Source organism: Enhydra lutris, unplaced genomic scaffold (assembly GCF_002288905.1).
Source record: "Enhydra lutris kenyoni isolate GAN:26980312 unplaced genomic scaffold, ASM228890v2 scaffoldscaffold82, whole genome shotgun sequence".
NCBI classification, from domain to species: domain Eukaryota; kingdom Metazoa; phylum Chordata; class Mammalia; order Carnivora; family Mustelidae; genus Enhydra; species Enhydra lutris.
The window spans coordinates 2,981,865-3,002,848 of record NW_019154166.1 but is presented as its reverse complement, the minus strand read 5'-3'; the positions used below and the strand labels follow the sequence as shown (position 1 = coordinate 3,002,848).

Here is a 20,984-nt window from a genome sequence, read left to right as displayed (position 1 = left end):
TTACTTCCAGTTTTAAAACGACAGACCACACTCTAGAAGCGGGGTGCGGAATCTGATGCACCCGTACAGGCCCCCAGTGTAGCCGCTCCTGCGTCCGGTCACTCGATGCCTTTGCGACCACACACCCGGCACCTTCCCGCACTTGCCAACACCAACCTGAGGGAGGACAGAAGCCGAGACCCAAGGGATGGCCGGTCCCAACGTGCAGACACGCATGGGGAAAGGCGGCACAGCCAGGCCCCGGACCCATGACCTAGCACACGGCGCCCCTCCACGGCCGAGCCCCTCCTCCCCGCCCGCCCCGCAGGGCCCTCCCGGGCATCACGGCTACGGGCAGAGACCAGCCCCAGGAGTCAGGCCGAGAACGCCCGTTTGGGCTGTGAGACGACTCCTCACGAGGCCGCCAGGCTTTTCCTTGCCCCGGCTCGCGGCCACCGAGCGCCCACTCCTCCGGTGCGGGAACACGACGCCGGCTCCGAACCCAGCTCGGGAACTCCGCGTCTTCGGCAGGCGGGCGGGAACCCAAGAAAGCAACCTCGATCCTTTGTTTTCTGTGAAATTTATTGTTTCCACATTAAAAGATTTTTTTGAGGGGAAGTATTTTTCTCTTTTAACCACATGATGATCCTATGCGGCCGCCCGAGTCGGACGGCGTCAGTCGTTAACATGCCATATGAATTCTGAATAAATAAAAGCTACAAAGCCCAGGTTATATACAAATACCTCGGGCGGTAATGTTTACAAACCTATGTACAGTAACACAAATGTAAACAGTAATGCAGCATGAGAGGAACCAAAGGACGCACAGAACCACCACGGCGGCCGGTCTGCCCCGACTCGGGCGCGCGACCTTTCCTAACACGACCGCACGGACCCTCAGAGGACAAAACAAAACGCTCTGAAAGATGTCACTTAACTGAAGGACCAGAAAGCTGGCCAGGAGGTTGCCCCGACCCTCACCCGGAGCCACGCGGAGGAGGAGACCGCGCAGAGGCCCCGCGCTGTGGGCACCCTGGCCCAGAGGCTCCTGCTCCCTGCGGATCAGACAGGCGTCTCGCTCTCCGGGAGGCAAGTCTATGGAATGGTAACTGCTAAAGTAAAATCAGAAGGTGCAGAAAATGTTCCCGAATTCAGTGACCTTCCTGACTCTGTGCCAGCAACAGGCCAAACTGTGGGGAGTGGGGCTGGGGGACACATGATCGTGAGCACTGAAGATGCTTGGGCGGGAGCTCAGGAGGAGGGCACGTGTTGACCTGATCTGGGGGAGAACTTCTAGAAGGTCTGCCATGTCTTAAACACAACTAAATCCTATCGGTACAGCAGGGTGGGAGCTATGAGGCAGGTGTGACGAATGGGTACTTCTGCATCCAGTGACCAAGGAATACACGTACGTATCACCTTGTGACCCACAAAAGTGCAATCATGTGAAACCAACGGCACCACGGCGAGAAGAGAAAATAGCCAGCATTGATAGCGCGCAGACTCCTGGGGCTGGGCGGGGCCCGGCAGCCGCCACCACATGCAGCCTGCCCTCTGCCGGCCACGGGGAGGCGGACGCAGGGGCCCAGGCTGGGCCCAGGCACCGAGGGGTGAGGCGTGGGTGTCCTGGGCTGCTGGAGGAGGGCAGGAGCCCCCACCTGGAGGCCGGGCACTCAAACACTGAGAGGCAGCATACCCGGTGCTGACGACGGGCGCGAGGAGCCCAGACCAGGAGGTGGCGGCGCTGGGTCAAAGCCGTTTACTGCCCTGTGGGGTTGACCAGAGCAGAGAGGGGAAGGGAGAGGAGAAAAGAGAGAAAGAGAGAGACGGTCATTTAAAATCACTCGACACACAACAAGAAATGCACCTGCTCTCTATAACCAGCCCTCTTCCTGCCCAGGGTGGAATCACGGCGGCCCCGGGAACGGTGGCGCCTGGAAGGCATCAGCGGGTCAGAGACTTTGGAATCGGAGGACGGAGAGCAACGCGCTCACGTGCTTCCTCCTCGACGATTCCGTCCTACCGGCCGCCGCCACCCCAGCCCTGACTTGCCCCCGCAGAGCTATCCTAAATGTCTGAAGGGAACTGTCTGAATAAATACTGGTACAACTAAACGAGAAGTTTACAGTTTACACAGCCATTCAACACACTCCACAGAGTTCTTTAACCGCTCGGGAAAATACTCAGAATGTAACTGATGCTACGTGGGAAAAGCAGCAAGTCACCAAACTGTATAGGTTCAATGCCGGGCAGGAAGAGTAAGTGACAGACATTCTAGACTCTAACATACAACCTCTTTTATGGACCTTACTTCTGTGTAGCTGAATCCAGAATGTGGGAGCTACACACACACATGCACATACATATGTATAAAATCATTTATGTTCTAGAAAGAAAATTTAACGATGATTACTTTTCCTCCATCTGGGTGGTGGATAATTTTGTTTACTACTTTCCACTTTTTTATTGTTTTCCAAATCTCCTACAATGTACATGAAAATCTTAATAAAGGGGAGAAAAATAACTCTGTTAAGTTGTTTGGCAATATGGGCGGTGTGTCTGTGGACATGAGGGGCCCGCCCCGCCGGCCCCCACCCAGCCCAGAGCCCGCAACCCGGCCCCAGCGTGCAGGAGCGAGGATGAGCATCCGGGCCACCCTCAGGCCCCGGCCACCCCCCAGCCCCGCCCACCAGCCCCGCCCCAGCACCCCCGCCCCCTGCCAGCCCACACAGCCACCAGAAGCAGAGGGAAAGCCAGTGTTGGACCCACTCTCAGGAAGCCACTCCAGCCTTCCATGCATCACCCTTCCCAGGAAGGTTCGTCCTGGCAGCAATACAGGAGGTGCGGGCAACTGTGGGGGCTGTGCCGAACCCACAGGCCATCGCTGTCCCCCCACCTGCTCAGCAGCAGGGGCCAGGACCTTGAGTACAGGCTCAAGGAGAGAGGTTCTCTTAAAAGACAAACCAAACCAAAAGGGGGACGGGGGTGCAGACACACATTCCCCACAAAGACAATGCTTTCACGCGCTACGGAAGTAAGTGTGACCTCAGAGAACCGGCATGCAGGGAGACGAAGAACCAGCTGACGACGTCGAAGGGCTAACGTCCGAAGTAAATGACCCCGGAGTACAGAAGTGAGTCTGAAAACAAGCCACCCCGCACAGGCCAAGAGCAACAGGACAGCCCGCAGGCACGTGACTTCTTGCTGCACAACTTCCTCCCCGAGATGTGCACCCAGGACCCTCCCTTTTCTTTCTGGGCCTTTCAATCACCTGCTCCCTGTCCTCCCACAGCCGCCTGGGCCTCTTCCCAGGGCCGGCCCATGCCCGCACCCCCCTGCGGCCTTCACAGCACCAGCCCCCGGCCACCATGCGTCTGGCCAGTCCCAGAACCTCAGCGAGAACCAGGCGGGCCTCACGCACAGCCTCGGCCTCAGACACACGGACGTCACACTCTGGCCGGCAGGACGAGCCCCACTGGCACCAGGAAGCAGCCGGCACCCATCCACAGGGGATGCGAGAGCCCCATGAGAAGGACCCACGCACGCAGATTTTGGGGCTGGGACCCCCGCAGTCTCGAGCCGGACAGACCTGAACACACGGTAAGCTCACCCCTATCGCTCTGCGGCCGAAGAGAGCAAAGCAAGCAAATGCCAGCCTGGGCTCACCTCCAAGCGAGTCAGTGGGCGCCCAGGCCCCACTCTCCCTTCCCAGGCTCCTCCCGCAGGAGGACACCTGACAGCCCTCCACAAGCCGCAACTCCTGCGGCAACTCTGACGCGGCTCGGCTCTAAGGGGACAAACAGCAGCGCCGACCAGCAGAGAAAAGGAGAAAAGAAACTCAACGGGCCATTTCCCCGCGTGGACCGAAATGAGAATTCCTGAAGTGAACGCCAGATGCAGCCCGGGGAGCAAAACCCACCAGGCTCGCACCCAGCACCTGTGTCCTGAGGCGAGGAGTGAGACGGGAAAGGCCAGAGGGAAAAGCTGTCTGGTGAGGTCCCTTCCCGCAAAAGCCAAGCTGTGCCACGGGGAAAGGGTTCCAGAGGAGCAACACCGCCACACTCCCCCCATGTGCTGCAGGGGACAGTAAGAGAGCCACAGGGAAATGTCCCGGTGGACGACACGGGACTGAGTGGAGGGGGGAACGTGCAGGAAGGGAGAGACAGATCTGGGGAATCATCTATGCAGGAAGCTTCCAGAAATGTCATCATCTTACCACCAAAATCTACCTCAAGAGTCTGAAAAGTAGCAGATCTAGCCACGCACAGGGCCTGCGGTCTATGTGACACGGCAGACGACGTGGAGAGCGGGACAGAGCTGTCAGTGGGACAGGAAGCCTCGGTGCCGGAGCAGGGCATGGAGACGAGATCCCGCCCGGCAGCAAGGGCCAGTGCAGCCGCGTGCGGCCCAGACAGGACGCGAGAAGGTCAGAGCAGGCGTGGGGAGCGCAGGCAGAGCCCCACCCGGCCCGCCGGCCTAGGGAGATGGAGCAGCAGATGCTCAGACAAGCTCCAGCCCGTGCTGCAGACGGAAATGCGCACTCCTGGAAGGGCAGATCTCACACACACACGTGCACACACGTCTCCCTCTACCGTCCCGTTGTACGCAGGGCATCCAAGAGTGAGCAGGAGGGCAGAGTCCCCGAGGGGCGGTGAGGCTCCATTACCACCGGCGCCCACCTTGACCAAACAGAAGACTCTGGGCAGCAGGAAGAAGCCCCGTCTCCCAGGATGTCAAGCCAAATGGGATTCCGGGGCCTGACAGCAACGCACGACCCCCACGCCAGGACCCCCGGCAGTGTCACCGCTACAGCGCTGACCCCGGACCAGGAGCACTGCCAGGCCGGCTAGCTACGCCACCCCCCGCTCCGACCCTGCCCGGGGCCTGAGACCACGAGCTGCCTCTGAGGTGCGCGGCTGAAGCAGCAGCAAGGGCAGGGAGCGGGCTCGGACCGGAGCCTGAGCGCTCACTCTGGGGCTGTAAGTCGGTTAGAGCAGAGTCAGCCCCATGCGTTAGTGAAATGAGTGTGTTAGTGGGTCCTGCACCACACACCGGGATGGAGAGAGAAGCAGAAAGAGCACAGCAAACAAATTCAGTTACCCATGAACAACGTGGGAAATATGACCTTTTCTTGCCTAATAAAAAAAAGGAAAAAACATTAAACAGTAATACAAGTCCTATCACAGCCTGCCCTAAAATTGGTCTACGCCCCCACTACACACAGCCCCACCGAGACCTCACTTGCTTACAAAATCAGGGTAAGGGACACTTAAGAGGCTGAATGAAAATGACAGAGAAAACAGACGGGGTCTGAGAGAAGTCCAGTGACCACACCACATGCGGGGCTCAGATGACGAGCACGAGAGGCTGTTGGTGGTTGGAGGACATGGAGCAATGCCAAGAAGGAGGTCCAGAACCTGACAGAAGCCAGCAGAGACTAGAGGAAACCCTGTTTGCAGGAAGCCCTCAAACCACCAGAACATCCAGAGTGTTTTCGGGCCACACGTGCGGACACCTACTGAGGAGCAGCATCTGGTGGGCAAGGTCTGGCCTCGGGGCGTCACAGGACCTGAGGGGGCACATCTCCCCCAAGGAGCACCCCAACCCAGGTCTCTAGGACAGCTGGGGAAGACACAGGGACCGCAGACACACTCCTCGGGAGCAGGAGGCAGGGCGGGCAAGTTCCCGCTGGAGGCTTTTGAAAATGGAGTTTTCTCTCACGCTACAACTCCAAGCTACACGCTTGGACACCTGGAAATGGTGTTTTGACTTCTACCTGCCAGACTCCATAAGGGAGGTGGGGGCTGGGACGCTCCCCCGCTTCCTGTCGCAGCTGGTGCACGCCGCCGTGACTATCTAGTCAGCAGGCCACTGGGGAGAAAGGCCAGAGTTCAAAGCCAGGCCAGAAGGAAGCCAGAATCAAAGCAAAGCGGCAAGGAGGCACAGACACGCGAAGCCACTAGCCAGCCTCGGGCACGTGGCAACCGGACACGTGGCTCACGAAGCAGGTCAACGCTGGAGCGAGGACATACGATCCGCTCCGCTGCGACCCGAACCCGTGAGAAGAGGTCAGCCCACAAAAGCATATTTAATCCTTAACAGAAACAGTACAGTTGAAAACTTGTACTACTTCAAGCGAAACTAGATGTATCATCTGCAACTGTTTCTCTCAGGAAGCCCGTCTCCAGGCCGGGTTCAGGAAATAAAGCCTGCGCGCGCATCTACAATGTTCCTCAGGGGACAGGCACTCCGTGACAGAGGCCAAAGCTCCTGGTTCCGGGCGATCCTGCGCCCTCCGCAGCCCCCTGAGATGGGGTCCAACTCTGGGCCTGGCACGCCCCGGTGCCCCGCACTGGGGCCACGTGGAAGCCAGGAGCAGGGACCTGCCCGGAGAGCGGTCCCTTCCCACCATGACTGCTCTGAGGACTGCGGGAGAGGCATCGGCCCGGCCCCCCGTTTCTGGTTCCTGCCCATTCTCATGTTACAGAGCACCCGAGGCAAGAAACAGGGTTCCAGAAACAGACCCGTAACTGCCCCACTGGAGGTGAGTTAGACGTCACACAAAGTACAAGTTGGACAAAATAATTAGGTACTGTTTTCAATGCTCGTCTGCCCCTCAACTTTCCCTGTGTTATTCGGGAGAAATGGCAACTTGAATGTGAAATATCTATTTATTCCACTTGCCATTACGATATAAAGATGGGGACTCCTCAAGGTTTCCCGAAACTCCTAAACCTAAGGAAAACTGATTTTATGCTGACTCCCCCGAGGAAACCCAGTGGTTAGAATGAAGCTCTGACTTACTTATCGCCAGTTTGGAACATGCTCCTTAATGAAGCATGTGCCCTTCAGGGTAGAAGTCCCTGAAGGGAGAGAGGGAAACCAGAACACCGCACTCCACAAGGGCGGACATAAAGAAGCTTTTCAGAGCGGCCAGTGTGCCAGGTCAAGTCCTCCAGAAATGTGCCACGGTTACAGAGGAAAGCAGAAAATACAAGCTCCCTTAAGAAACTGAAACTTCTCTAGACTCGTATCTGTCCTGCGTGCAGAGAACAGGACCAGATGGGCTCTACCACTCGAAACAGAGACTGGAGCAAGGGAGCTCAGTGCCTCGATGCTGTTCCAAGAATAGCCACCTCGTGGAACCTGGTCAGCAGAGCCAAACCACGGGTCCTGACCGCTCGTTAGCTACAGGACAGCTTTCAATCAAGTATAACCATGCAGTGTCATTTTTGGACTTGAGGGAGAACGCTGCACGGACAGGAAGATACTGGCCTGTAAGTCATGATGGGGGCTGGGTTGCAGAGTCGTATTTAAAGTCCAGACCTCATAAATTTTTAAAAGCGTATAGCAGATGCGAAAAACTGCCTGAGAGAGTAAGTGTAAGGATGTAGTAGTGTGAAAACAGAAAACATCTACTCTTCACTTCTACACAGCGGCACCAACTGAAATTTTTTTGCATTAAGGACGTACCAGTGCTTCAATCTTATGCCATTTTTTTTTACACTCTCAACTCCCCAGAAAACATCTTCACATCATACAAAACTTGTGTCCCCTAAACTGTTATCTGATCCAGTGGTTTCATATTTTTCCAAAATCCTCAGACAGCAGGTGCCTTGCAGAGTCTACACACACACGGTGTTTTCTACCCTTACAAATATCAGCCAGGCAAGTCCACCAGCCTTCAAGCGCCTTGAGAACAAGAACTATTACCACGTCGTCTTTAATTCCCAGAGCCTAGCACAGCTACCTTGCAAGGGTGTTTCCCAAGACAGAAGCATGAGAGTTCTCGGGGCAACCGACTCCACGGGGACCAGAAGACGACAACAGATTTATGTCCCCTAAGACCTGAATGAAACTGCTTCAGGTAGGCTTATCAAACTGAGTTTACCTTTTCAAAGTAAAATAAGCTCACTTAATAAAGTGCGACTTTACTAACTCAAAAAAAAAAAAAAAAAAATCATTTAAAATGTCCAAGATTGGGGCGCCTGGGTGGCTCAGTGGGTTAAAGCCTCTGCCTTCAGCTCAGGTCATGATCTCAGGGTCCTGGGAACCAAGCCCCGCATCGGGCTCTCTGCTCAGCCGGGAGCTTGCTTTCCCCTCTCTCTGCCTGCCTCTCTGCCTACTTGTGATCTCCATCTGTCAAATAAATAAAATCTTAAAAATAAAGAATAAATAATAAATAAAATGTCCAAGATTTACTTACCCTTTGTCAAAGAAAGACGTATGTCCTGATCGAGAGAACTTCGTGCCGTTACTATTCACGACCCCACAGTTAGCATTCCCTGAAATATAGGATTTCCGCGATGCTTGGTCCTTTGCAAAATTCCTGCAAGCTGCTAATTTGGATTCTAAAGCCTACAGAGAGGAGGAGGAATGACTTGGTTGTCAAAACAGTAGCTGCACACAAAAATCTGCATTTCAAACCATTTCTATTTCAAGATTAAAATTACAGTCTTTCTGTTGATCATGGTAGCCGTTAAAGCCACAATCGATCACCTCTCTGATGCAAAGGGGGAATTTTATGCTGACGGCTATCTAATGACCTCAGAACAAGGCACTTACTCCTCTCAGTATTACTGGCGAACACAGATATAAGCCTGACCTTACAACTAAGCAAAATGTGGCACAAGTAGACAAATCCAGGTCTCCTGACCCTTTCTGAGTTGGGGACTATTAGAAAGCCCCTAACATCCTTATTCACGACATTCATTCATTCAAATACTTGCTGAGCGTGATCACAGAGCAGGCCCAAACTGCGTCTGAGGCCTCAGTGGGATAGACGCGCAAGGGCAAGTCCTGAGTCTGGCACTGGGGAAAAGAGTGAGCGTGGTCTAGAAATGAAAACTTAGAAGATGTCACACCAGGCAGCAGACAAAGTCAGGCTGTGAATGGGGAATTCAAGGACAGAATTCTGAATAAAATCAACCCGGGAAGGGTGCGGCAGATGAAGACCCAATGAGATGACAGAGGAATGGGCAGAAAGGCAGGAGGCAGACGTGACACAGCATCAGAAAGGCAAAGGAAAGAAAGCATTAAAAAAAAAAAAAAAAAAAAAAAAAAAAAAGCCAGTGTTGAATGTTCCAAGCAAAAGTAGGGCAGAACAGCGTCCACTGGGTTCGACGGTGCTGAGCTCATCGATGAGCGATTCTGGGGGAGGGAGCAGGAATCAGAGTCCGGACCAGGATGTCTGGGGAGGGGGCACGCCATCACCCACGCTAACAATAAACAGAGGCCTGCTTTCGAAAAGCTTGGCTGTGAAGGGAAGAGAGAACGAGGGTGACAGCTAAAGACAGATGTAGGGTAAAAAAAAAAAAAATGGCTGCTTTTTACTTTCGCTTTTTAAGATTAAAAAATTATGCAGTTTATAATACACAGATATTACATGTGACACGTGGCAATCCATGAAGATTACACACAGATACTGAAACACAGTAAGAGGCTAAAAGCACAGGAGACACTGATGAGAGGGTGGGGAGGGAAGGGATCCAAGGCACAGAGGGACAAAGTCAGCCGTGGGCAGGAACGTGGTCCTTGGAGCACCACGGTAACAAGGAAGAACGACTACAAACAGGTACTAACAGGAGAGTGATAACAGAAGTCAAAGAGAACAGACAGGTGGAGATCAGGTGGCCTTGATTTCTCAGTGCAAGAGGATGCAGGGCGGGGGCTGGAGCCTCCAGCTTGAGGCAGCGGACGGAGGGGGACAGAGAAGCAGGGAGGGAAACTCCAAAGAGCACAAGGGGCGGGCGGGGAACCGCACACCCGAGGTCCCAGCGGCCTCTCGGAAGGTGGACCATCAGCCAGACGGGGACTCCCAAGGTCACCTTTCTGCACCATTTCTGAACAAACTATGTAAATTATGTAACATCATAAGCAAAACAAACAAGGACCAGAGAAAGCTGCTGCGGACATGAAGCCCGGGAACAGGCAGAAGTAGCCCAGGAAGAGAACTGGGGCAGCGCCCCTCAGGGCACCCAGGAAAGAGGGCATCGGTAAGAAGCTACAGACATGAGACGTAGCCGAGAAAGGACAGGCTTCTTCTACCCCCCAAGAAAAAGAAGGTAAGTAACAACGCCAAGAGAAGGAAAAAACATACAAGTCAGCTCTGATACAAAAATGAAAACACGTGGTATGGTTCTGAGTGAGTAAATGATTAAAAAAATCCCTGAAACATCTGCTGAGTGACAGAGATAAACGACCCAGGAGCTCAGGCTCTCCTCTGTGATTCTGCAGCGTACAACCCACACATGGGCGGAGTACCGTAGAAGCAGCTCACTGATTTTCAATTTTCAGAACCAACTAATGGAGCGTTCATGACAGGACAGAGAGAAAGACACATGCAGCAAGGAGCTGAGATACGGTCTAATAAACTCAGAAACAGGATTAAGCATGCCATTTAAAGTTTCAAAATTACCAAAAGAACAAAGTTAAAAAGTGGGAGATGGGAGTTAAACTCTTCATCTTACTGCTTGAAGTTGGTAAGATACCAAAAAATAAGCACATTATTTTCATTTCTGGAGCCAAATACCACAACTCTTACAACAAATAGGTTTTTAAAAATGGTTATGCTAGGAGGGAAAATTACTCTATGGACTTTGTGCATGTTGCTTTTTATAGCAAATTTGAAACACAGATTCGGAATTAATGTGATGGTCAGAAAATAATTTTATAAGCCAGAAAAGGCCTCCCATTTCTTCATTATGTAAAGTAAAATCCAATCTCTGCTTTTGTCAGAACATGTCTCTCACAAACAAGTAAGTGAAGGGGCGGTGGACAGTGGGCAGTTTCAGGGGAAGATTTCAGGGGAAGAGAGGTAAAAGTTGCCCAGGGAAACAGGAAAGGGAGCCCACGCACGAGATGCTAACTTCACGGTGGCATGAATCCCCAGTTATCTAACTGCTTCCTGAGATCCAGATTCAGGGAAGGCGAACGCCGATGGCCAGACTGACCCGGACCGCAGGTCTCCTCCTCGGCCAAAAAGACCATGAGTCGGCAGTGACAGAGGAAGCCATATGCAGGGTCACCAAGGAGCAGGAAGAAATGAAAGCAAGAATGGCTTTCACTCATTCACCCAGAGTCCCACTGCTGATGGGGTCAAAGAGCAGGCATTCTACCAAGCAAAAACTGAATAAGCAGAAAAACAAGCGGAAGACTTCAAAAGCTCAGTTGGAAGCCAAGGTCAGAGCCAAGGAGATAGCACAGAAGCTGAAGCGGCCAAGAGCGAGGAGACGGGCGTGACCAAGAGCACAAAGTCCTGTCCGGGGCCAGTGCTGAAGTCCTCCGGGGACAGAGCTCACGGGGAGGCCACGCAGAGGGCGACCTACAGCAAGAACAGGACCCAAAAATGGGATAAAACACACAGCAGGCTGGAGAACAGTTACCTTGGGAAAAGACGGAGGAGTCATGAGGCAGAAAGAGCCAAGGGGAAACCAAAGAAAGCCCCGGGGATCTCCAGAGCGCAGCGCACCGGGCCTCCCGCAGGCGCCCTGGCGTGTTTGTCTGCCGCCATCTCAGCGGATCCCTGCACGCTCCTGCCTCTCTGAATCATCACAGCCTTCCCCACACGAAGGAACCCTTTTTCTCCTTCTCTCGCCCCAAATTCAGAATTCAACACCAGGGCAGTACCTCGGGCTAAAGGGCTGAATACTCACCCCAACTTTCCGTAAGAGGTCCCCCACGATGTTGAGCGCGGAGATCCGAGCAGAAGGAGTAAGCGGACTGGCACCAAAACCGTTTGGTATAGCTAGAGGGAAAGGAAAGGGGGGTGATTACGCTTGCAGGCGTCTTTCCCTTTTGTGGTCAGGTGTCCCTGAGCAGGATACACTCAGTGACAGGTCGATACGGTGTTCCAAACTGGGGACACGAGCTATAAAACGGAGACACCATACACTGTCTCCTTCAACTGATGGCTATTGAGACGATCTCCAATTTTACATCACGAATAACGCTAAAAGGGCACATATCGTTAAAACATCTAGACGGATATTTCCAGAGAAGAGATTCCTAAAAATAGAACTGCTGGACCAGAGGATATGGCCCTTTCATCCACCTTAAGAGATCCTGCCAAAACGCTGATAAGGTCATACCAATGTCAGTGATCTGTACGGCGATGCCCTCAATAATATTAGATGTGATCTTTTTTTTTCTTTGGTCAATTTGACATTTTGTTTTCTCTTTTGTTTCCTTAATAACTAGAAATTTGAATCTCTTCTGGAAATCATGTTTATGATTTATGATTTGGTACTGGGTTGTCTTTCCTTCAATCGATGGGCTAGGGCACTGGACACCACAGATGGCCCCCCTTTCTCTCCTCGATCTTGAATTTCTCAGCATGGCATTTACCTTTCAAACTTTCTGCTCTACAAGTGGGGGAAGTTTTGGCTTCTTCACCTCAATATTATAAAATGTTGCTCCTTTCTCCTCCTAATGCTTTCCTAGGTTTTTTTTTTTACAGTTAGATCCTTTTAATTCAACAAATACCTAATTCTTTTTTCACCCAAAAGGATAACCAATTGTACTAATACCATGTCGTGAACACTCTTCTCAGCTGAAATGACACTTTACCTACATGAATTTCCATTATACTTTAGTTCCATTAAACTATTAGTTTGTCCCACTGGAAATAGGCTGCTTTCATTGCTACAATGTTAAAATAGCCTGTGGTATCCTAAAGGAGAAAGCTTCTTGTTATTAAGCTAATCCAAACTTTCCTTGGCACATTTATTCTTCAGTGTAACTTTAAAACTTGCCAACTTAAAAAACCCTGTGTTGACTTTTATTAGAAATTTAAATTGCTAAAAACAAATAAAAATTAAATTAAATTAAAAAGAAATTTAAATTGCTGACTGATTCAGGGACAACGGCTGCTGTAAGAGGCTTCCCGTTCAAAATCGGGGTTCTCCAGTGTGACAGTCACATCTTTTTGAACGCCCCTCAGCAAAGGTTCTCGGTCACGCACATTTTTCAATTTACTTTTGAGGTACTGTACACGATGGGTAAGGGCTCTTGAGCTAAACTTCGAGAGGCAAATCCACCGCTGATGGCTACAGACTGTGGGAGCCTTAGTAAGTGGCCCACACTTTGAAGAGGGCTGATAACAGCACTTATGAAGTCGTTGTGAAGTTTAAATTAGTTAATACACTCGTTAAATGCCTAGCACACTCTAAGTACTCAAGCCCTCACGCAGCTATTACTCTCTCATCCACTGTCCAGAGTCTCATCAGCTCGTAGTAGCTTTGCTGTGCGGCCGTTCGCTGTCCCTGGCCTCCAGAGTATCATCACCCTGAAGGCAGCGCCTTCACCGATTTACCAGGAGCCCCTCGGCATCCAGAATAACATGCGGCATCCGACCAGCGCTCGACGGGATAGGAAGAAGCTGCCATACTTTTCTCAGCAGGGACTTCCAGATCTCTTCTTCCCTTATTCTCCTCAAATTATGAAATCTGTGCTTTTATGGTGAGTTGTCTTAAATGCTTTTTGGCAACAGGCGCTGTTACCAATGAAACGCAGTTACAGGCAGACCACCGAGCTCAGCCCCTCGGTCTCGCAGTGACCTCTCATCTCCTGCTTCTCCTTAGCTCTGTGCCGCCTTCTCCATCACGCAGCTGCCGGGAGCCAACACACAGTAGCTCTCAGGTTAGTGAAAGTCCTTGCCACCGGCTAAAACTGCGTCTGCCAGGACCAAGATTCCAGCCTTAGGGCTGACGTATCTTAATCCTGTGCCACAGCGAGCAAGCTCTGCGTCCCACTGACCTCGCCCGGCTCAGCGCAACCAAGTCCCTGAATTAAACCTCTAATGAGCTATTACAGGATGTACACGTCTCTGGGATTTAACCTCGACTGAAGCTCCACACTATCCTGATTCGTGCTTAAGTAACGCATTTTCAGAACTTACCTGCAGAATTCTAATTAGCGTCTAAAAGCAAACCTTCGTTAAATCTCAAATGTTAGGAATTCTGAGATCCTCAAATGCCCAAGGAGCCATTCTGAAACATGGACAGTGAGGGCTGCTGGTGACTGCCATCATCTACACCCAACCTCCTCTAGGTCCTCAGCAACAAACAGCACGAGGACACCCAGCAACACCCAGCACTATACAGCATTGCCACACTTCTCACCGAATGAGACCTTATGACTAGGAGAAGGCAGGGTGAGTTATCTATTCAAGGGCTACAAAGCACCAGTATTCCAGCTAATCCAAGTGAGAAACTGAATTTCCAATTTTAACTCGATTACATTAATAAAAATGTAAAGAGTCGCATGTGGCTAGTGGCTACGGGGTGGGCTGGAACAGACATAGAAGGTCACTATCTGCCTGGAGACAAAACCTTCTCCTATCATTCTGCAAGATAAAATCCTTTATTAAAAAAAGAGGGTGGGGTGTCTAGGTGGTTCAGTGGGTTAAAGCCTCTGCCTTTGGCTCAGGTCATGGTCTCGGGGTCCTGGGATCAAGCCCCGCATCGGGCTCTCTGCTCAGCAGGGTGCCTGCTTCCCCCACTCCTGTGATCTCTGCCTGTGATCTGTGATCTCTCTGTCAAATAAACAAATTAAAATCTCTAAAAAAAAAAAGGGGGGGGAAGAGAGCTTCATTTTTGGGAAGAGAAAAGTATGAAGGAGTGGGAGTGGCTGAAACATCTATAAGCTGAAAAATGAAATAAATCTGAATTAAGTGCTTCCGGGTTCCTCTCTAGGGTTCTATGCAGTGTCTGCTAAATGGCTTTTCTGCTTATCTAGATTTTTAAAAAACACCTTTGCTGATGGCAAAAGAACATTCTTTATGTACTAGTCATCAGTGACTCCAAATGTCACCTCTGAAAACAGCAGCCACGGGGGCGTGTAGGAGGACGGCCTAGTCTGCCTGGGCCAGTCTTATGAGTGTGAAGGGCAGCTCGACCAGTCTTGGTAGGCTGCGTGTGAAGGCGTCTAGTCCCCAAGATCGGTTCGTTCTCATGGCAGGGAGAGTCAGGGTTAACAGTAGTCAGCTTCCAGGGTAAGACAGCAGAAAGGCCACTTTCTTTCTTCTGTTTCCATTTTCCGACATGAGTGTGGATGACTGCTAGCATCAAAAGATCAACTTTGCCTGAAAACCTTCAACTTTTTAACATCGTAACTGACTGAGCCACTCACATTACACGGGGCCACTGTCGCCCTGCTCCCCGTGTGGTTGTGGCCCCAGAAACCAACTTCTCTTTCCACCTCACAGCGCACAGCGACTCTACCCTGAAACCTCACATGCACCTCACCTCGCCTCCCCAGCAAACCCTCCCCAGCTGGACAACCTCCCGCAGGTTCAGAAAGAAAAGACATCACAAACCTTTTGGTGAAGGAAAACTGTTCTCCGTGCCCTTGCCAACAGGAGTGGCTGGCAAAGAAAGTGACGCCTGGACCGCAGAGTCCATCTTTTCACAATCAAGGGTCGGAGAACTGGGGGCCGACTTTCTGGTTACCTCCTGTTGTCTTTCCCGGACTGCCAGTTCTTGTCTTAAATCTGCAAAATGGGGCACAGATAACAAAACTCACCAGAGGAAGCAAATCCATCCAGCAAAGTCACCTCTGAAATGCCATAAAGACGTCCTTCCTAAATTACGATTTCCTGAAAGTGGTTTCCTATGTAACACTTTTTATTTGTTGGGGTATAAAAATGGTAACTCTACTGCCTAAATGATCGTTGAGAGAGCTAGGATCAAATACAAATGCTCTTAACTACAACAGTTAACTATGCTCATATGTTTTAAAAAAAAAAAAAAAAGAGCAGAGTCCAAAGAACTCGCAGTGAGCCTGCACAACACAAAACTAAATATTCTTTCCACCGCTTTTGTTTTTATTTTGAAATGATATCCACTTTGGGGATTACTGCAAAATCAATGAAGTTCATTTTTGTAATTTTAAACGGGTTGGTATTTTTTTTTAATAAAATATTTTATTTATTTATTTATTTGACAGACAGAGATCACAAGTAGGCAGAGAGGCAGGCAGAGAGAGAGAGAGGGAAGCAGGCTCCCCGCTGAGCAGAGAACCCAATGTGGGACTCGATCCCAGGACCCCGACCGAGATCATGACCTGAACCGAAGGCAGCGGCTTAACCCACTGAGCCACCCAGGTGCCCAGGATGGTATTTTTTATTATCAAAATGCACTATATCATTTTAGAAAGGAAGTATTCAAAACAGTTGCAATTTTTTTCTTGCTTTCAAATACTGAATTTTTAAGCTAAAATTAACGTTTTCTTTTCCAGTTACACAACTGATGTACAGAACACTCATGTTAAAAAAGGATACAAACTTGCCCCATTTCTGGGTATGTATCCAAATGTCTACCATGGATAAATAAAGAAAATGCAGTATATGCATGTAATGGGAACTTATTCAGCCTCAAACAGGAAGGACATTGTGGCCCCAGCTACCGCACGGATGAGCCACGGGGATACTACACTAAGTGAAAATGAGCCAGTCACAAGAGACCAGATACTGTGTAACTCCACGTCTGCGAGGTTCCTAGAGCCGTCAGATTCACAGACACAGAAAGGGGAATGGTGTTTCCAGGGGTTGGAGGAGGGGGAGGAGAGATAGACTGCTGCACACTATTTATACCTATGATGATTATACACCCTCCTTTAAAATTCTTCTTCCTGGGGCGCCTGGGTGGCTCAGATGATTAAGCATCTGCCTTTGTCTCAGGTCATGATCTCCAGGCCCTGGGATCGAGCCCCAGGTTGGGCTCCCAGCTTGGCAGGGATTCTGTTTCTCCCTCTCCCTCAAACTCTCCCCCTGCTTGTGCTCTCTCTGCCTCTCTCTCGATCTCTCTCAACTAAATAAACAAAATTTTAATAAATAAATGAGTAAAATTCTTCTTCCCTCCTTCTTTCATTCGTATGTGGTAAAATGCAGATTATAAAGAAGAAAATGGTTTCTACGATAAGTGCACAGACACAGTGTTACTATTATGTGCCTAACACAAAATTATTTACATAGACGTGAAAAGGAACAAGCTAAACAAACCAGTCAAGACACACACAATGGTAGCAGTTAATAAGGTTTTGGAAAACAGACCAGGGTCTGAATTCCAACTGAAAAGGGTTTTTTTTGGTTTTTTTTTTTAGTTTTTGTTTGTTTGTTTGTTTTTTAAATTTGGGGGCGGTGGGGGAGAGCACGAGCAGAGGAAGGAGCGAAGAAGGAGAGGGAAAAGCAGACTCCGTAGTAAGCAGGGAGCCCAATGTGGGACTCAGTCCCAGCACCCCAAAATCATGACCTGAGCTGAAGGCAGACACTTACTGACTGAGCCACCCAGGCGTCCCCCACAACCAAAAAGTTCTAAGACTTTGGACAAAACTCACACTCTCCATGCCTCAGTTTTCTGACCTATAAAATGGGGATAATACTACCTACGTCTTACAGTTGACACTGTAGACATTAAGACACTAAAAAGCACTTAGCCGTAGTGCTTGACGAAAGTAGATAACGTACATAGCTTTAAAGTCGGTTCCTGGAGCTAGCATAGCCCTTGGGCTTAGGGATGGTAAGGTAAAGGATAAACGTTCAGTTGTCAATTTTACCTCTTGCTTCATCCTTTAACCGCTGGACGGACACCAACAAGGATTCCTTCTCGTCAAGCTCGCTCTCTAAAAATGCATTGCGTTCGATGGCCTGATTTAGCCTTTGTTCAAAGTCTTCCAGTGAAACTATTGTTGCCCTAAAATAAAATAAAATAAAATAAAATAAACTGAAGTCCACGAATTAAATAAATAGCATGCAAATAGCTAATACAAAAGGAAACTGTCAGTTTCTCTCATGGCATTTCCTGACCTAGAAAGCCTGGCCGGGTTGAACGAGAATGGATCCCAGTCCCTTCCAGACTCTGGCAGCATTTCGTATCTCTGCCACTACTCTGGGCCATTCAATATATGCTCTTAAATTCCCACCAAAATTCATCGCAGTTCCTTAAAAGGAAGGCGTTTATTACACACTGTATCTCCCCACTGGATTTTAAACACAGAACAATTGAAGTTTACATGTTTTCAGGAAGAAAACTTTTCAACAATTTTAGAGAACATTAAGAATTAACTAAGAATCTGTTTAAAACACGAAGTCCCAGGTCCCTACCAACTCGTCCTTCTGCATCCCTCAGCTTACTCATTTACAACAGACAGTGCCGGGCACCTACTACACACCCCACCCTACTATGTGCTACTTGCTACAGAAACATCATTCCCTGACCTCCAGCTCGAACTCAAGGCTCTGGCCAACTTTACCAAATGCTTTCAACTGTTGAAAGGTCTCTCAACTCCACCTGCTCTCCTCCAACCTCCTGCCCTGGCTTAGCTCCTCAACCGCCCCCCCCCCGACCCTGGATCGCTCCTAAATGGTCCTCCTCCCTCCAATGCCTCAGCATGATCCTCTCGAAACTCAGAATCTGATGCTACTCCCAGGCTTAACAAATTCTTCAAAGAGCCCTTCCTTGCCTCCAGAATGGAGAGAGCACACAAGGCTCTCCCCACCCTGGCCCGACCACCCTCTGGCCTCATCCTGGTCAGCCACACCGTCTCCATGAGCTGTAAAGTGAAATACGCCCAGCTCCCGAGCCTTCCTGCCTCCCGGCCTTCACATCCCTCTCTATACCAGCCTGGCCTCCTTCCTCCTTGCCTACTCTGTGGCAGCTGCAACACCAGCGGCCGACGTGTTCCGCCCCCGGCTCCATCCTCCACGCCCTGCAGCCGCCTGCACGCACTCCCTGCTGGAGCAGTTGTCATGAGAAACATCCCCACATGTCACACCCAAGGCAGCCTCCCCTCTAGCACCGGGCCAGGCACTGAAGAGTCACCCACATATCAATAACCGTACAGTGAAAGGATCTCAGTTTGGATGGTTAAGAAACAACAAATTCCAACCCCAGGGGAGCCGCTCCGGCCACACCGCACCGTACAACCGTGAGGGAAGCGGCACCCGCGAAAAACCCATGTGCTGGTGTGAAAGGCCAAGAGAAGGGAGAGGAGTAGGGATGGACAGACAGATGGGCGAGGAAGAAACTAGACTTCAGGTAGCAGACGCAGGGCGGATGACAAGCATGGGAGGACTGAGAACACGGAGGGAAAGATGGAGGAACGGAGGACACAGGCTTCAGAGGAAAACCAACAGGAACGACGGGGGGCGGGGCAGTGGGAAAGAAAGCCCTCAAAGGATCCAATCTGGGGACATGAGGATTTGCGGTGAGCGCTGACATGATGGGGCGTGAAACCGCGAAAGGCGATGTTCTAGAACCAAGACCCAGGGGACAGGCCGAGTGCAGAGACCCAGACCTGCCTCGCAGCCACCAGCCGGACGCCCGGCCCTGCTCACCGCTTGGCGCGCTCCAGGTCGTCGTTGGCCTGTTCCAACTCCCGCACGTACTTGTGCAGCTGCTCCTTTATGGCCCGGGTCTGACTCAGGTCATCCTCCAGCACCGACACCTGTTTGTAGCTCTGCGCGTACTGGTGCTCTAGCTTCTCCTGGATGTGCGGGCACAGGAAGGCGAGGGTATCACTAAACACAGCTCTCCTTAGCAAAGAAGTAACCCAAGACACGGACATGGGGGAGACCCAAGGAACTCACCCCCCATCTGAGCTGATGGGAGAAGTAGCCCTCTCCTCCTTATAACATGTAAAACTGAAAAAACAAAACAAAACAAAAACCCAAAAACCCACATTCATTCCAAGTATCTTAACTCAAATCTCAAGAGTCAACAACTCTCCTCTCAGAAAGAAATCGAATACCGGGGGCACCTGGGTGGCTCAGTGGGTTAAAGCCTCTGCCTTCAGCTCAGGTCATGTTCCCAGAGTCCTGGGATCAAGCCCCGCATCCAGCTCTCTGCTCAGCAGGGAGCCTGCTTCCTCCTTTCTCTCTCTCTGCCTGCCTCTATGCCTACTTGTGATCTCCGTCAAATAAATAAATAAAATCTTAAAAAAAAAAAAAAAGCACAAACATAAAAAAAAAAAAAAAAAGAAAAGAAATCGAATAACGGTGTCTGAAAAGACGTACAACCATGAGACTGCTGCCCTCAGAACCCCGCGAGCAAACTACGGCTCCCAGCTCCCCGCCTTCCCCCAGACCGCGCTCCGCCGGGCCCAGAGATGGCTCAAGCGCTGGGCAAAGGCCGGTGCTGAACAGCAGCAAACGGGCCTGATTTTTTCACTCGTGGAAATACCTTTTTTAAAAGAAATTTTTTTTAACCCCAACTGAACTTCAAAACTAGAGAGACTATGAACAATAATGAAACAAACGTGTATTTCATACAAATACAATGTTAAAGTGACCTGGAATGAGGCCATCTGTCAAGCCGGGCCACTTCTGAAAACGATGGGAATTACAATACGATACTACAGCAGCAGTGTAGCTAAAAAACGGACAGCTACAGAATTTCTAAGTGAACGCCTCAACGCCAAGCCATCTGTCTCTGGTCCCATGAAAGGAAAGTTAATTTCAAAACTTGACTTTGAGCCTCCGCTACTTTCCCGCCACAGGCCGCTTGGAGGCTCCGCCGAGAAAAGAGCTCTATTTCCCAGGTTGCCGCGAGCGGCCCGCGAGACCCCAGCTCCCCCCGCCGGTTACCTTCAACGCTTCCACTTCGTACTTCAGTCTTTGGTTGTCAGCTTGCAGGTCTCTGTTCCTCTGCTCGGCCTGTACTAACTGTGCCTCCAGCTCTGCTTCCAGCTCCCTGCTCCCCTCCTGGAATTCCACTAGCTCATCCCGAGCCTCCTGGAAGCTGATCAGAGATCACGTGGGAACGAGGAGTCAAAGCAGGAAGCAGAGTCAGCCCAAAGATGATCACCGCCAGTTCAAGAATGCGGCCTGGGCGCCGGCACCACCGTAAACTACACTACACAGTAAAGACCACCAGTTCTGCAGCTCTGACTCTGTATTCGGGGGTTCAGTGAAAGTGAGTTAAAAGGCCCAAAAGGGGGGCCCCTGGGGACCTCAGTCGGTTAAGTGTCTGCTTTCAGCTCAGGTCACAGTCCTGGAACCAAGCCCCACG

General features: G+C 50.7%; 1 protein-coding gene across 2 annotated transcripts in view; it reads right to left on the bottom strand.

The window, feature by feature from the left end:
* Positions 1-542: 542 nt before the first annotated feature.
* LOC111161145 (nudE neurodevelopment protein 1 like 1) overlaps positions 543-20,984 on the bottom strand; it is a 30,401-nt gene continuing 9,959 nt past the window's right edge. Inside the window, exons 3-9 of one of the 2 annotated variants that reach the window (XM_022524665.1) lie at positions 20,561-20,714; positions 19,313-19,461; positions 17,533-17,669; positions 15,296-15,469; positions 11,634-11,725; positions 8,186-8,337; positions 543-1,746 (exon numbers count right to left, since the gene is read on the bottom strand). In XM_022524665.1, the coding sequence (XP_022380373.1) occupies positions 1,653-1,746; positions 8,186-8,337; positions 11,634-11,725; positions 15,296-15,469; positions 17,533-17,669; positions 19,313-19,461; positions 20,561-20,714 (952 nt within the window). In that variant the 3' untranslated portion in view covers positions 543-1,652. Of the gene's footprint in view, positions 1,747-3,377; positions 5,115-8,185; positions 8,338-11,633; positions 11,726-15,295; positions 15,470-17,532; positions 17,670-19,312; positions 19,462-20,560; positions 20,715-20,984 lie in introns of those variants that run through there. The other variant, XM_022524664.1, reaches the window with a different exon arrangement.